Here is a 16,942-nt window from a genome sequence, read left to right as displayed (position 1 = left end):
ACTTTGGATTCTAAGCAGTATTGCCTGTCCATCCTTGAAGGTCTTGTATTTAAGAGCTGTCTTGGTAACTCACAGTAGGTTCCCTCCCTCCCTCAATATCCTTCCAGGTTGACCAGGCTCAAGCAGGAATTAATTCTTCACACTCTCCTCCTGATTCTGACCCAGGACCTCCCACTTTGCACCCAGCTGGGCTACTCCTCTAGCCCAATGCTCAGGCCCAGGTGGGAGCTACATGCTTGAATTGTCTTGCCTCATCTGACCCAAGACCATTACCTGAGTTGCCTCTCCATGCTGCCTCTTCAGTCCAGGTTGAAGCCAGATTTATGAACTCTCTTGGTGTGTCTGGTTCCATTTGTCATTCTCCAATGCCCTGTGTCCCAGGCCCAGGCATGAGTACCATCAGCTCACTCTTCTGCTGGATCTGACCTGGGACCCTCATTTACTCTGCCCCTCAGGCTCAGGCTAGAACAGCAGCATCTTGCTATCTTGATCAGTGTCGAGGACCCTGAGCCACCCCTCCATTTATCTCCTTTATACCTAGATGCAAGATGTATTCCTGAGCTCTCTTGGTGTGTTTTACTCAGTTTCTTCTGTCCATGATGACCCTTCATCCCAGCCCAGGCATCGCTGAGAGCCCAATTAGCTGCTTTTTCACCAAGTCTGCTTAATCTGCTTTCCTTTGTAGCATTTCTATATCCATTCCCAGCTGGAAGCCAAACTGGGAGACTTTTGTAGACTGAACTCATACAATCTCACATTACAACAAAGATTCCCATGTCACACTGGTTACCACTGAATTGAGATCAAGCTGGCTCTCCAGTAACCAATACTGACTACTTAAAGAAATGACCTGTTTACTACTTCTACCTCACCTGAAGTTAAGCAAGCCTGGGCAACAACAAAAGCAGAACCATACTTCCAACCCATTTAGTCAGGCTCAAATATCATGCCAAAAACACAACCAACAAAGTAAATTCATATGCCCAGGTCCCATCAAATAGCCACAAAAAATGATGCAACAGTGATACAACATACAACCTCTCTGAAGACCGCCAGTTCTATGAACATGTTCTCCAGTGGGAATTATTTAGATGAAGCTTAGGACACAGAATTTCAAAGAGAAATTAGAAATACGATCAAAGAATTTAAGAAGTTCTGAGAGGACGTAGGTCAACATCAAAATGAACTTAAAGAGACAGAAATAGACTCTTAAGTAAACTCCAACAAAATATGAATGATACAAATGACACTGATACAAGCGACTGAGTAAAAATGTGAAGGTAATTCAGGACTTGAAAATTCTATAAGGAAGTAGAAATACAGAAGATAACTAAACTGAAATGGAAATGGAATTGAAAAATCCAAAGACCTAGTTATAAAACTCAGGAGAAAGTGTTACCAGTAGAATGGACCAAGAAGAAAATAGAACATCAGGACCTGAAGATGAAGAATTTGACAATACAGTAAAAGAAATTGATATTCACACACACACTACCCAGGGACGTTGGGATACCATAAAAAGACCAAATCTGTAAATTATAGGCATAGAAAAAGAAGAATCCAAGGTCAGTGGCATAGACCAGATCTTTAACAATATCATAGAAGAAAATTTTCCCGACAAAGGAAAAAAAACAGGCCAATGAAGATACTAGAGGTATTCAGAACACCAAATGGACAGAAACAGAAAGGAAATGCCCTATTTCATAGTACAGCTGAACACTAAATAGATAAGAACTAAGGATATTGAAAGCTGCAAGAGAAAAATCAGGAAACACGTTTAAGGGCAAACCCAGCAGAGTAACACTGACTTCTCAGTGGGAACCTTAAAACTGGATGAGCTTGAAACAATGTACTCAAAATCCTGAGAGACAGAAGACGCCAACCTGGAATGATGCTTTACCCAGCTAAACTATCTGTAATAGTTTAAGAAGAAAGGAAAGAGGGGCTGGGGATTTAGCTCAGTGGTAGAGCGCTTACCTAGGAAGCGCAAGGCCCTGGGTTCGGTCCCCAGCTCTGAAAAAAAAAAAAAAAAAAAAAGAAGAAGAAAGGAAAGAATTTCAATAATATGAACAAGCTAAAAGGATTCATGTCCAATTAAACGGGAAGAGGTCATGAATTTTTTTTTTTTTTTCGGAGCTGGGGACCGAACCCAGGGCCTTGCGCTTGCTAGCCAAGTGCTCTACCACTGAGCTAAATCCCCAACCCCGAGGTCATGAATTTGAGGGAGAGTTGTGAGGCATGGAAGGAGTTGGAGGTAGGGAGAGAGTAAGTGAAAATGACATATAGTTCTCATGTATGAGATGCTCAAGTAATAATAAAATAAAATTTAAAAAAAGAGTTCATGTCCACCAAACCAGGTTTTCAGAGAATCCCAGAACAATTTGAGATACAAGAGGAAGGTAAGCATATTAAAAAGACCACAGGGAAAAAAACAAACAAAACTCTAAGAAGTGAAATTTTAAAATAGGACAAAGATACAAACAACAGCAGCAAAAGCAAAAACCAAACAAACAAACAAAAAAACCCAAAATGAAAAAAACGAAACACCCCTCCAAAACCCTACCCAATCAAAATACACAGATCATTTGAATAGATCAACCTTCCCTTGGCAATAGGCAGAAAGACACCTTGTTGAGATTGCTCTCATATCAGTAAGGGATAGAGCAGATGGCAGTCCTTTGTTCATGCTAGTTTGATGTCTGGCTTGGTGACCAAAGCTATATTATGTCTAGGACACATAAAAATCTAATCTAATCAAATCCAGGCAACGCAATATGGGAAGAGGAAGACAGAGACTCGAATTCTGCCACGCATGCGGGGAAAGACGCCCATAGACCACTCTCCATCTCATGGCACAGGCAGGCCATAGGCACACAGAGCACTGCCTACAACTACTATATGCAGCACAGGAGGAGGAAGATAAAGACCTGTGGACTGCCATGCCACCCACAGACCCGCCCTGCTGTGGGGGCCACCAGCTACATGGCCGGTCTGCAGTGGGGGCTGCCACAGTGTGTAGGGATATGGTGAACAGGTAGAAGAGAAAGAGAAGTGAAGCAGTGTGACCCTTATGAAGAGAGATGGACATCGAGACTCCAGGATGGAGTCTATTCTGTTGTGAGTTGCCAGTCCTTCCACCTGGGGTCATGGTGAGGTCCTGGCCTGAGCTGTCACTGAGGGCCACAAATGGGTGTCCTTGGCCATGCAGCAGCAAGGGTCTGTTTGATGTGCGTGTGAGACCATGGAGATGTCCCTGGTCATCCCTGGTCAAGGGCCATGCAGATTTGGCTCCTCCCCAGACTGGCTGTAGCATTCTGGAAAGCTGGCCTGTGACTAACAACAACTGAAGTAAACTCACTCCTACCCACTACACCTGGGAGGGCCATGAAAACACATTCCAAGAACGATTTAGTGCCTTTGGAGAAACTGGGATCACAAGACTATCTTCTCACAGGCACTGAGAATTCTCTCAGACTCCATTCTTAGACTATGTTCTGACAGGCATCCATTAGGGACGTGGGATCATGGCCATATGCAGCATGAGGAGGCCCTGAAAGAATGCAGACACCCAAGTTCCATAGCACAAAGGTAGTTTCTGACTCTCTAGGTTTCGAAGGCATGGGCCAGGCTCCAAACCATGTGATCTTCTATACAGCCTAGGTCTCAAGGCTCTGATAAAAGTCCTTAAGGTTCTAGTTCAGAGTTGTATAAGTCAGGGTTCTGTAGAGGAACATATCTTATAAAAGTGAATCTATCTAATTATTTGTCTATTTCTATATCTCTCTAGATAGATAGATAGATGGATAGATAGGTAGGTAGGTATGTGGATAGATGGAGAGAGAGAGGAGAGAGAGAGAGAGAGAGAGAGAGAGAGAGAGAGAGAGAGAGAGAGAGAGAGAGAGAGAGAGAGAGAGAGAATGGCTTACAGGCTGTGGTCCAGCTAGTCCAGCGATGGCTGTTTACTAACAGAGTGTCCAAGAAACCAGTGGTTGTTCAGTGTTGGAGGATGGATGTCTCAGATGATCTTCAGTGTATGCTTGAAGGAATGGACTTGCTAGTAAGAAGAGAACAAGCAGGCAAAGAGAGCAAACTTTTCTTTTCTTTTTTTTTTTTTTTTTTTTTTTTTTTTTGGTTCTTTTTTTTCGGAGCTGGGGACCGAACCCAGGGCCTTGTGCTTCCTAGGTAAGCGCTCTACCACTGAGCTAAATCCCCAGCCCCTGAGAGCAAGCTTTTCTTTCCCGGCCTTTATATAGGCTGCCAACAGAATCGGTGACCCCCATTAAAGATGGCTCTCCCCACCTCAGGAGATCTGAATTTAAAGTGGGCCTTCCCACTTCATATGATTTAATTAAGAAGGAAAAAATAAAGTTCACAGATGCACCTCTCGCCTTGGGTTTTAGTTCATTCCAGACATAGTCAAGTTGCCAATCTTCACCATGCCATCACAACGTTGACCCTTGATCTAGGTACCAAGGGGGCTGGGCATGGTCCATGCTGCCAGGGATGCGGATGGCAATGACCAGGTCACAGTGTAGCAAACTTTATCATCTCTCTACCTAGAAATACAGGTTGAAGGGGGTGTGGGTGATTTCTGAGAGAGGAGGGAAGAGAGGGGAGGAGGAGGGGGAGAGGAGGGAGAAGAGGGTAGGGAGGGGAGAAGAGAGAGAGAGAGAGAGAGAGAGAGAGAGAGAGAGAGAGAGAGAGAGATTTTGATTCTGCAACTATGAGATGTCTGCTCTAACCCCAAACACTTGGTGCAGTAGTGGAGAACAGGCTGGAACACCAGAAGTAGGGAATGGGAGGTAGAGCCCAGTCCTGGAAAGGTGGAGGAGCTTGGGAAGGAGGCAGGCAGAGTGGTCACCAGAGAAGAAGGCCGCCCACTCCAGCCTTGTAGGTCCTTCCTCAGTTGTTAGGACCCACAGCCTCAGCTGAGTGTCTGGCTGGGCTGTGGACTTCTTGAGTATTCTAGTCACTGGGTGGAGGTGTACAACTTCTGCCACTCCCTGGTGGTCCTGATCCATGAGAGCATTCAGACTCCTGACTTTTGCAGACAGAGCCTCCATTAAGGACACCTGCTCTCTCCTCTCTGGCTGCTGACTATACCCCCCTCTCCCCATCCTTCACATGGTATTTCTCTGGAAAGTCTCTCCTTGCTCCTTTCTGTGAACTCCCTACTCCCTTGGTACCCACAGCTCACTGATTTGACTCCTTGTGGTGTGGGCTGTGGAACCTCTATCCAGGGGACCCTCAGTTTCTCTCCATACGTTGTGTGATGTAGTTCCTCCTGGGCTAACTGAGATGCAGTAGATTGCAATGGCCTCACCATTGTCCCTCGGTCTTTGTAAGATACCTTGTCTGCAGGTGCTGACACTATAGCAGGACTCCAGCATGGTGACTGCTAAAGGACAGCCTACAGAGATGGAGATGGTAACAGAGTTCAGAGGCAAAATCGGAGGACAACCCCAGTTACTTGACTGACTGGCAACACTGAAGTGTGGTCCTTTGCATGTTGCCTGTCATTGGTACCTGGTCTAACCCACCTACACCCTTCCCTTTTGTCTTTTGAAGGCAGCCCTCAGGAGGGCCACACAGATGTGTTAGTGCTGAGTTTGGGGCTGGAGAACCCACAGGGAGTCCCGCCAGCAAGTCTGACAAAGTCTTATTTCCTATGGATTGGAGGTGAAGCTGTGTGTCAGCCCCTCCTGGGATCTTCATAAACCAGTATGAGCAAGATAAATGAAGAAATATATATATAGGATATATAGCTATAAAAAGACCACAATGTCATATTTAGTACTAATTAAAAATATAATTAATACATGTAAGGGGAAAACAGGAAAAAAATGCACTTTCATTCATGACAGCATCAAAGTCTTCCCATGAAAATCAGCAAGGGCTTGGAGGGAGAACAGTTAATACATAGCTGGTAATTATATATCTTTTTTTCTCTATCTTTATTAAGTTGGGTATTTCTTATTTACACTTCAATTGTTATTACCTTTCCCCGTTACCAGGCCAACATTCCCCTAACCCCTTCCCCTTCCCCCTCTATATAGGTGTTCCCTTCCCCGTCCTCTCCCCATTACTGCCCTCCTGTCAACAAAAAATATGGAAGCTTCATGAATTTGCGTGTCCTTGCGCAGGGGCCATGCTAATCTTCTCTGTGTCGTTCCGATTTTAGTATATGTGCTGCCGAAGCGAGCACTATATATCTTAATTTTTGTGTAAAATGCATGACACTTGACTCTCACCCCAGCTTGGGCATTGATGACTGGGATTGTTAACATATCCAGACTCGTGGACTGAACTTCTACTGGATTCTTGGCCTCTGAGACAATCATTGTTGGAATACCCAGACCACATACAGTGAGCCAGTCTATTAAATCTCCTTTAAACACACATGTACATGTACATGCTCACACAGACACACACACACACACACACACACACACACACACACACACACACACACACTATCAATCATCAGGACATCCTGACTAATTCAGAAGAGATGTTTCAATACTAAGGAAATTAAGGAAATTGTCTCCGGGTTTCCATTGCTGTGAAGAGACACCATGACCAAAGCAACTCTTACCAAGGACGTTTAATTGGGGATGGCTTACAGGTTCAGAGGTTCAGTCCATGTTCATCACGGTAGGAAGCATGGCAGTGTCCAGGCAGGCATGGTGCTGGAAGAGCTGAGAGTTCAGTATCTTGATCCAAAGGCAACCAGGAGAGGACTGGGCAGAGCCTAAACATAGGACCTCAATGCCCAACCCACACTGACACACTTCCCCTCACAAGGCCACACGTCCCAATAATGTCACTCCCTATGGCCAAGCATATTCAAAGCACTACATTGTTTTACAATGGTATGTCTTTTAAAGTACAGGTGTAGGACAGGGGACATAGCTCAGTGATAGAATACTTGCCTGGCACAATTTTTTATTCAGGGTGAAATGACACGTTTTAAAGCCTTGGTAGACAGGCAGTGAGGAGTTAGATAGGAGATCCTTCTAGGAAGTTCTATGAGCTCACCATGAAACCTCGGCCTGATTCAAGCTTTCTCTGGGTTGTTGGACCCCCAAGGGATTTGGGTCTGGGGACAGCATGAGGGCCAGGGTCAAGTCACAAAGTACTTAGTTAGGAACACTGTGGGAGTATTTGTACTTCTTCCTGGCAGAGAACTGTGTTGCTAGGCACATGGTTTAAATAGCCAAAGTGGAAGAGAAGGGGTACCTCAAGGATCCCTCTGAGCTATGGGAAACTTACAGTCCAATTCTGGGACCAAATGTGTGTTGCTGGATCTCTACAACAAGTGAAGACAGAGTGTGCCCACCTGGCACCAGGCAATGTGACTTCCAAAGTTTCCTACCAGCACATGAGGAACAGAATCTGCCATATTCTCAGGTTCAAGTAGGTGCATCTCAGAGCCTCTGAACGCCTTCCTGGGTCCTGACCCCCAGCTCTGTCCTCTGACATTACAACCCTGGGACATTGGCCTTCACCTCTGGTGACAGGCTTGTCATTAATCCTGGGAGGTTGGTCATGTGGCCTACCAGGCATAAAAAAGAGTGATGAAATGGTTGTCCTATAGGTTGTCACTTGTTACAGGCCACTAGCCATTGTCATACTCAGGTTCCAATCCCATCCGTTGCCTTCGTTGAGGCTGAGTAGGCCAACAGTAAAACTTTTTTTCCTGCAGGGAATTCTTGGCACCATGGAAAGATCACTGTTGCTCCCTCAACTGGCTGTGCTGTGCAATCTCAAGGTATGGTGGTTGTGGGTTAATGGCATTTATCCAGGACCATGGGCTGGTTTAGGGACACTGCAATAATCCTGGATGGGACAGTAACTGAACCTGGGCCCTGGCCATGTGGCTGCAGCTCCCTACTCAGTCTCCAAGGCCTCCCAGTGGCTCTCTGTGCTCTGCACTGATATTTACCCACAGTCTCTGAGGTGTGCTGGCCACCCCAGGAATGAATGTGTGGGTCCCAGGCAACCTCTTTTGTAGGGGTTGCAGTATCCGTAGGCAGGTTCTGAATTGAGATGGATTGAAAGGAGGACAGGAATGGTGGCACTGCCTCCTAAGCCTGACTTCGTTCATCACCGTGCCCATGCAGGCCACCTGTTGCAGTAGCAACCTGCTGCAGTCTCCTGCTTGCAAGTCTCACTAGACAAAGCCTGATCCAGTTTATGGGGCGTCTGCAAGTTTGTGAGTTGCTTTTGCCAAGCCACAAGGATGGGCCATGCACTGCAGATTCATTAGGGATGCTAGGGCCAGTGTGGGACCCATAGAGACTTCTGTCTTTCTTTGGTTTTCTATTGCTGTGATGTAAAACCCTGGCAAGTTCTGGAAGAGGGAGGGGCTTATATGAATTACAATGTCCCGCTCACAGTTCAACTCTAAGGAAAGCCAAGGCAGGAAACTTGAGGCCGGAACTGAAGCAGAGGCCATGAAAGAATGCTGCTAACTAGGTTGCCATGCGCGGCACGCGCCCGCACACCACACATGCACACCCTCTTAACTAATTAACGATTATGACGAAAGCAAAGAATTAAGACGAGAGTGACTGAAGCCACCTGTCTTCTTCCTTACTGGCAAGAATATGCCTGGGGCAAAGAGGAAGCATCGTCTGCTGTGACCCCTACAAGAAAATGAATCGAGTAGCTCATGTACAGCAACCCTCCAACCCTTGAGCCTCCTTTCCCACTCTAATTCATTTTTCTGAGGTGCAGTGGATTTTATTGATGGTATTCACGAGGAAGGGAGGGCTCCCTAGGCCCCTCCTGTTATTATGGGTGTCTGGGATGAAATCATGAGGGAGATGCTCAGTGTTGGGGGCTGAGTTGGGATGGGGACTCCTCAGCAACTGAGGGCCTCTCTCTTGCTCTCAGTATCCTTGCTGGACTGGGGTGGGTAGCCCAGGGTTTCTTGCTCCTTGGAGGCCATGTAGACCATGAGGTCCACCACCCTGTTGCTGAAGCCATATTCCTTGTTAAACCAGGAAATGAGCTTTACAAAGTTGTCACTGAGAGGAATGCCAGCCCCAGCATGGAAGAGTGGGAGTTGCTGTTGGAGTCGCAGGAGACAACCTGGTCCTCAGTGTAGCCCAGGATGCCCTTTAGTGGGCCCTCAGATGCCTGCTTCACCACCTTCTTGATGTCATTGTACTTGGCAGGTTTCTCCAGGCAGCATGTCAGATCCACAACAGATACATTGGGGGTAGGAACACAGAAGGCCACGCCAGTGAGCTTCCCGTTCAGCTCTGGGATGACCTTGCCCACACACAGCCTTGGCATCACCAGTGGATGCAGGGATAATGTTCTTAGTTGCCTCACATCCATCACGCCACAGCTTTCCAGAGGGGCAATCTGCACTCTTCTGAGTGGCAGTGATGGCATGGACTGTGGTCATGAGCCCTTCCATGATGCCAAAGTTGTCATGGATGACCTTGACCAGGGGGGCTAAGCAGTTGGTGGTGCAGGATGCATTGCTGACAACCTTGATGGAGTTGTCATATTTCTCGTGGTTCACACCCATCACAAACATGGGGGCATAGGCCGAAGGGGCAGAGATGATGACCCTTTAGGCCCCACCCTTCAAGTGAGCCCCAGCCTTCTCCATGGTGGTGAAGATGCCAGTCGACTCCACGACATACTCAGCACCAGCGTCAGTCACGCCATTTGATGTTAGTGGGGTGTCGCTCCTGGAAGATGGTGACGGGCTTCCTGATGATGACAAGCTTCCCTTTCTTAGCCTTGATTGTGCCGTTGAACTTGCCATGGGTAGAGTCATACTGGAACATGTAGACCATGTAGATGAGGTCAATGAAGGGTTCGTTGATGGCAACAATGTCCACTTTGCCAGATGCAGAGCCCTGGTAACCAGGCGCCCAATATGGACAAATCCTTTCACAACGACTTTCACCATCTTATGCATGAGACGAGGCTGGCACTACACGAGAAGATGCGGCTGTCCCTGGAACAGGGAGGAGCAGAGAGCCCCCACTCTAATCCTTATTTTCATTATCTATCTCAAAAATTTATGCTTCATAAGGTAATTGCCCACGATCACATAGGAAATTGTTTAAACCAGGACTGTGCCCAAGACAGGATTCTGCAGACCACCTCCGTGATTGCTTCCAGCTCTGACGAATTCTGTCAGAACTCGAATCAGTCTTTTACAGATGGTGTCGTCAGAATCCACAGTCCTATGTCAGGGGCTGCAGTATCCCTCCTCATTAGTATCTCAGGTTCTTGAGTGCAATACAGGCAGTCACAGGTGTGCCAATGTACCCACTCCCTTAGGCATACTAGTGAGCTGGGGAGCCTGGAACAGCCTACAGGGTGGGGGGATTTGAAAGCATCAGGCTCGAGCCTGGCTCCCCGCCCCTGGTAGCCCCTATAATGCTCTGAATGACTACCAACCATAAGCATGTGTGGTCTGTGACACAAGAGAGACAAGGGTAGCAGTGAATGGGAAGACACAAGATAGGAACAGTATGGGCACAGAAGGAGGGCCGGCTGAGTGGGCTGGGCTAAGAGAAGGAGGCCAGGAGGATAGCCACCTGTGAGCAAGAGGACTGGCTGCCTCCAGGTGGCTGCTGTCTTAAGGAATTAAGAATCCCAAGGAGAGAGAATCCTGCATTGATTTCTACTCAGACTTTGGGCCAGAGTTCAGGCTCCTTTTTCTCAGGTTGGGGGGCACCGGGTTCCTCCTAGGAAGGCTTGATTTCAGACAACGAGTAGCGAAATACCTGGAGTGAACCGGCAGCCTACAATGTAAGACCCTGGGGGTTAAGTGCAGTGTTGAGGCTGCAAGAGAGGGCACACAGGAAGCAGAGATGGGCGGCTATGAAGCTATGGTTTCTTTGGGGACAAGAGAGACCTCAGAGGATGTGTGGGCCTCATTGACAGTAGCCTTCCCTGACTTTAGATTCTTTCTCCTTGACATGTGGTGCCCTTGGTCAGAGAGAGCCCTACATGGCTAGTTCGTTGGTAGATGCCCCCTGCCAATGTCCAAGCACTGGAGCCGTGAGTAATTGTATGGATCTTAGTGGACAGGAATGAACACAAATGACTGAAAGAGAAGAAATGGAGCACTGGCTAATGGGCCAGGGAGCCTGGGACCTTAGGGGCGGCTGTAGGGGGACCATAGGGGGAGTGCTTAGCAATGGAGAGACAGGAAGGCAGACAGAAGGCAGCATTTAGAAGAAGGTAGGCTGAACAGGATCTTCTGATGCTTTTTGCAGGGCAAGAATGATGTCTCAATTTAACATATGTTTTGGGCCTTACCATGACCTTCTGGCTTCTCTGACTGTGCACCTGGAGCAGTGGGTCTTCCAAGCATTGTTTGGTAAGCTGGTTGAACATGGTCTGGTAATTGCTATCAAATTCCCAGAGGGTCCATAACACAGCTTCTATTAGAAAGGTAGACAAGACATCAGCTTAGTCTAGGTGGACCCTACACGAGTCCCCCTTTTCCTTCAAGGTCGACGATTGCTGCTCTTATCTTAGCTCCTTTCTTCCTGGGGATTGCTGCTGTTACCACTGGCTAAGCATCCTTTCCCCTCTCCAGGTTGGAGCATGGAACTACTGAATGGACTTTCAGAAGCCTACCACGTTTATATCAGAATCGAAATTGTCCTAGATGGCATTATCCTGCACATTTATGGATTGGAAGATTTTAGGACTTTAACAATGTTTGTGGTTGTGGCGCTAGCTTGCAGTCTCCGGATCAAACGAAATCGAGGTAAACTGTGCCGACATGTACCCTGGTACAGGGTATTTTATTTCCAGGGGTTGGGGGGTGTCTGAAAAGGTGGGTTTTCCTACTACTTGTATTCCCCTTAGTTAGCTGCATTGCCTGAGGCCCAGGGCAGAGAATTCTGAACACTACCACCCACTCTAACAATTCCTAGGTGTGGGTTCTGGTTTCACAGGAAGATGAGCCAGGTGCAGCTGGGGAAGGTGCATTTCACTCAGATGGGTAAGAGCTAGTCTGTTTCCAGGTGTGCAATTGAGTCCCTAGGTAGGGCTTCTCTAGAGGAATGGATTCCCTCAAATCATTTGCTAGCCCATCACTTAGGTTCTCTTGATTGTCCGTGGTAGCTGTGAGTCTGGGACCAGAAACTTCAAGGTCACCCAGGAAACTGGGTAAAAATTTTTTACTACTCAGGTACCCTCTCCATCACCACAGAAGCAGAAAGTAGAGAGGCAAGGCATGGCAGCCTGTGCTTTAATAAGCCCTTCAGAGGACTCTGATATGGGCACAAGTCCAGAATCGTTCCTGGAAAGTCACCTCTGCAAGCGTGTGCCTGACCAGTCGCATTCTCTTTAGCCAGAGCTTTGGCCAGAGGTCTGCAAAATCCTTTGTGGTGGTCCCGGAGGCGGTACATTTAAGGAGGAGGGCAGTCCGGAACCCATTGATCAGACGCCCTTGGCCATAACTTCAACATCAGGACAGCCTTGTCTGTGGAAAAGCCGGCTTGACCAGGATGCCAAGTTCCAGATCTGTTTGTGCCAAGATGGGTGGGGAGGGGTGGGGTTTTTACCAGTGGTCTTAACTGTACTGTGCTTTTCACTATTGCAATGGCCAGTGTTCTTAACTGTACTGTGCTTTTCACTATTACAATGGCCAGCTTTTAAATGGAGTTTTAAAGGTTTTATAATAAAAGGTGCAGCTGGGAGAAAGGACCGTGTGTTTGACTTACATGAGGAAGATCTCGCTTGTTTGCTTTATTGGTTTCTCTTGTGACATTTTAGTTTTGCCTTTCTGAAACACAAATATTGTTTGTCAGGTAAGATGAAGAGGTAAGGCAGATCTTCATAGAGACTTTTGGGTTTCTCCTGGATTTAGGATTATGGGTGAGTTTTCTCTCTCTCTCTCTTTTTTTTTTTTCCTTTTTTTTCCAGAGCTGAAGACCGAACCCAGGGCCTTGTGCTTGCTAGGCAAGTGCTCTACCACTGAGCTAAATCCCCAACGCCTATGGGTGATTTTTTTCTGGAAGAGTCAGTCCCTCCTGCCCACTCGGGATGGTGACCCAAATTAAAGGTGGCTCTCCCTACCTCAGGAGATCTGAATTTAAAGTGCGCCTTCCCACTTCAAATGACTTAATTAAGAAGGAAAAAAAAGTTCACAGATGCACCTCTCGCCTTGGGTTTTACTTCATTCCAGACATAGTCAAGTTGCCAATCTTCACCATGCCATCACAACGTTGACCCTTGATCTAGCTACCAAGGGGGCTGTGCATCGTCCATGCTGCCAGGGATGCGGATGGCAATGACCAGGCCACAGTGTAGCAAACTTTATAATCTCTCTGCCTAGAAATACAGGTTGAAGGGGGTGTGGTCTGATTTCTGGAGAGGGGGGATCTGTAACTATGAGATGTCTGCTCTAACACCAAACACTTGGTGCAGTAGTGGAGAAGAGACTGGAACACCAGAGGTAGGGAATGGGAGGCAGAGCCCACTCCTGGAAAGGTGGAGGAGCTTGGGAAGGAGGCAGGCAGAGTGGTGGTGACCAGAGAAGAAGGCCGCCCACTCCAGCCTTGTAGGTCCTTCCTCAGTTGTTAGGACCCACAGCCTCAGCTGAGTGTCTGGCTGGGCTGTGGACTTCTTGAGTATTCTAGGCACTGGGTGGAGGTGTACAACCTCCACCACTCCCTGGTGGTCCTGATCCATGAGAGCATTCAGACTCCTGACTTTTGCAGACAGAGCCTCCATTAAGGACACCTGCTCTCTCCTCTCTGGCTGCTGACTATGACCCCCTCTCCCCATCCTTCACATGGTATTTCTCTGGAAAGTCTCTCCTTGCTCCTTTCTGTGAACTCCCTACTCCCTTGGTACCCACAGCTCACTGATTGCTAATTTTTGAGATCAGGTTGACTCCTTGTGGTGTGGGCTGTGGAACCTCTATCCAGTGGACCCTCAGTTTCTCTCCATAAGTTTTAGTTCCTCCTGGGCTAACTGAGATGCAGTAGGTGGCAATGGCCTCACCATTGTCCCTCGGTCTTTGTAAGACACCTTGTCTGTGGGTGCTGACACTATAGAAGGACTCCAGCATGGCGACTGCTAAAGGACAGCCTACAGAGATGGAGATGGTTGGTAACAGAGTTCAGAGGCAAAATCAGAGGACAACCCCAATTGCTTCCTGACTGGCAACACTGCAGTGTGGTCCTTTGCATGTTGCCTCTCATTGGTACCTGGACCAACCCACCTACACCCCCTTTCCTTCTGCCTCTTGAAAGCAGCCCTCTGGCGGTGAGACATGTGAGGGCTGGGTTTGGGGCTGGAGAACCCATAGGGAGTCCTCCCAGCAAGTCTGACAAAGTCTCATCTCTTAAGGATCTGAGGTTGTGCTGCCAGTCAGCCCTGATCTGGGCCTGGGACTTTCCATGGCATCCTTCTCCCTCTCTGAGCCTTCCAGCCTGCTTTTACTAAGAAATTGTTGATGCCCCTGTTTTGGTGCTGGGACTTTCCACGACACAGTTTGTTCCTGTTCTCCTACTTCCTGGTTGGGGACTTTCACCTGCTTTGTTGTTTTTCCACGGCTTTTGTCTCTGGTATATAAGGAGATCTCAGAAAAGCTTCGGTGGCACTCTCTGAAAACGGGTGATCTGTGTACGTGTTTTCTTTATATCCCACAGACCTAGGCCCCATATTCACACCCTGGCGGCCCAGGCAAGGTCATTTTGGAGGTCTCACTGATACCAGGAAAGAGAGGACAACCTGAGGAGATCGTTCCAAAAGGCTGGCTGGTGAGGAAGCCGAACGTATTGGGGACAAGCAGCGACCATGGGACAAAACTGAAATTAGGTAGCACTACAAAGGTTTTGTGTTAGACATGGGAACTACAAGTTCCTCATTATCGGTCGTAGATCAGCTTTTACGTTTACTCAAACAGGTAAAAAGAGCCCAAGATTTTGTTAAAACTAAAGAACAAGTCAGTCTTTGGTTTATAGCTAATGGTGGTTTGAATATTCCGGATTGGAAACAGGTTAAACGGGATTTACAAAAGGCCCTCCAAGATGGGGGATCAGAAAGCATTCCAGTTCCTACCTTTTCCTTATGAAGAACGCTTTACTAGTGAGACTGCGAGGGTTGAAGAACAGATGATGGAAATTGAAAGGACATTGGCAGCTGCACAGGATGAACATAGTAAAGAGTCAGTCAATTGGTAGGGACAGCAGTGACTCTGATTCCACTTCCTATGACTCTGATGCAGATGAGGAGATAACCTTGGAAAGGGAGATCGAGGAATTGAAGGGCAAATTGGAAAAATGTCGGAGGGGGGTAAAAAGGGAAAAGGGGAGTATTCCCTCCCTGGAGCCTTCGGCACCCCCAGCTTATGATGATGATCTCCCTGATGAGGAATGGAGGACTGTAACTTCTGATTCTCCCCTTAGCGGAGTAATATTCTGACCCTCAAGAAGAAAAATATTTATCCAGTCATGGAGGTCCCTAATCCTGGCCATCCAGATCAGATGGGACGACAGCACATTCCACTCTCATTTAAGGAGTTGAAGGACTTAAAGAGGCAGTGTCGTCCTATGGGGCCCTAGTTCCCTTCAGTATGGCCATGCGAGTCCTACACCAATTCTAACTTGACACCTAGTGATTGGCAATAGCTTTGCCGTGTAGTCCTCAGTGACAGTGATTATCTACTGTGGAGGGGTGAATATCGGGAACAATGTTTTGCCACTGCCAGGCTCACTGCCCAGGTTGGCCACAGCAATAGAGATTTGGAAATGTTAACTGTCACGGGTCAATATGCTCCTTTACAGGTACAGATTAACTATGATCCCGCTGTATATCTTCAAATTGCCACAGCGGCCATCAGAGCTTGGAAGTCCCTTCCCAATAAAGCAGCAGGAGATCAGTTGTCAAAGGTTATTCAGGGGCCATCAGAACCTTTCCAAGAATTTGTAGACAGGTTGTTACACTTGGCAGGGAAGCTTTTTGGGAATGCAGATCCTGCAATGCCTATAGTGAAACAACTGGCTTTTGAAGATTCTAATAAGTATGGCAAGGAGGGCTATCCGGCCTCATAGATCTAAAAGCCTAAATGATTATATCAAGGTTTGCAAGGAAATTGATGGAGCTTATCATATGGGCCAGGTGATGGCAGCTGGCATTCAAAAGGGGGACCACAGAAGCAAGACTTGCTTCTCCATTGGGCAGATGGGGCACTTTAGAAGAGAATGTCCTGAGAATGAGGCTATTAATGAAGCAGGACTCTACCAGTGATGCCTTAAAGGTCTTCATTGGAGGAATGAATGCCTCTCCAAGATGGATGTTGAGGGGCGCCCTCTCCCAATGTCAGGAAATGGGCAACAGGGCCCACTCTGGGGCTCCCAAACCAGAGTGTATGTAGCCATGAATACTGCCGCCCCACATCCAATTCGTTTCCTCCCTCAGGACAACCCCTTCATGTTCAAGACCTTATCAGAGGTACCCCAGGAAGTGCAGGATTGGACCTCTGATCCTCCACCAGGGCAGTGTTAACACCTCAAATGGGTCCACAAGCCTTAGGGACAGGAGTCTATGGGCCACTGCCTTTTGGCAGTGTGGGCCTTCTTTTAGGATGCAGTAGTGCCCTCATGAAGGGAATTAGAATACTGCCTGGGGTCATCGATGCCAATTATACAGGAGAAATTAAAATCATGGTCTCTGTTGATAGGGGTGTGATAGTTATCCCCCAGGGAGACCATATAGCTCAGCTTATATTACTCCCCAAATTCAACACTGATAATCTAGTAAGGAAATTCAGCAGAGGGAATCAAGGATTTGACTCCACTGGTATTAGCGCCCTTTGGGTATCCTCTTTGGCAGAGCGACCCATACTGACCTTGTGGATTGAAGGCAAGGCCTTTAAGGGAATATTAGGTACTGGAGCAGACTCCACGGTCATTTCTAAGACTTTCTGGCCTAAGGCATG

The 16,942-nt window shown here is 47.5% G+C and overlaps 1 protein-coding gene, 1 non-coding gene and 1 pseudogene across 2 annotated transcripts; 1 reads left to right on the top strand and 2 right to left on the bottom strand.

Moving 5' to 3' along the window:
* Positions 1 to 6,101: 6,101 nt before the first annotated feature.
* LOC120094562 (U6 spliceosomal RNA) lies at positions 6,102 to 6,205 on the bottom strand. The gene has a single exon (XR_015628343.1). It is a non-coding gene; the product is annotated as a U6 spliceosomal RNA (small nuclear RNA).
* A 2,661-nt stretch (positions 6,206 to 8,866) lies between these two features.
* On the bottom strand, positions 8,867 to 9,818 carry LOC148004263 (glyceraldehyde-3-phosphate dehydrogenase pseudogene; annotated as a pseudogene).
* An 827-nt stretch (positions 9,819 to 10,645) lies between these two features.
* LOC148004262 (uncharacterized) lies at positions 10,646 to 12,693 on the top strand. The gene is made up of 5 exons (XM_087564170.1): positions 10,646 to 10,785; positions 10,975 to 11,037; positions 11,256 to 11,359; positions 11,582 to 11,755; positions 12,344 to 12,693. Exons 2-5 carry the CDS (start codon positions 11,006 to 11,008, stop codon positions 12,403 to 12,405), a joined length of 372 nt encoding a protein of 123 aa, XP_087420296.1. The 5' UTR covers positions 10,646 to 10,785; positions 10,975 to 11,005; the 3' UTR covers positions 12,406 to 12,693.
* Positions 12,694 to 16,942: the final 4,249 nt, after the last annotated feature.

The sequence above is a fragment of the Rattus norvegicus genome, chromosome 8 (genome assembly GCF_021556685.1).
Source record: "Rattus norvegicus strain SHRSP/BbbUtx chromosome 8, alternate assembly SHRSP_T2T, whole genome shotgun sequence".
In the NCBI taxonomy this organism is placed as follows: domain Eukaryota; kingdom Metazoa; phylum Chordata; class Mammalia; order Rodentia; family Muridae; genus Rattus; species Rattus norvegicus.
The sequence above is the reverse complement of the archived record's forward strand: the minus strand, read 5'-3'. Positions and strand labels throughout refer to the sequence as shown.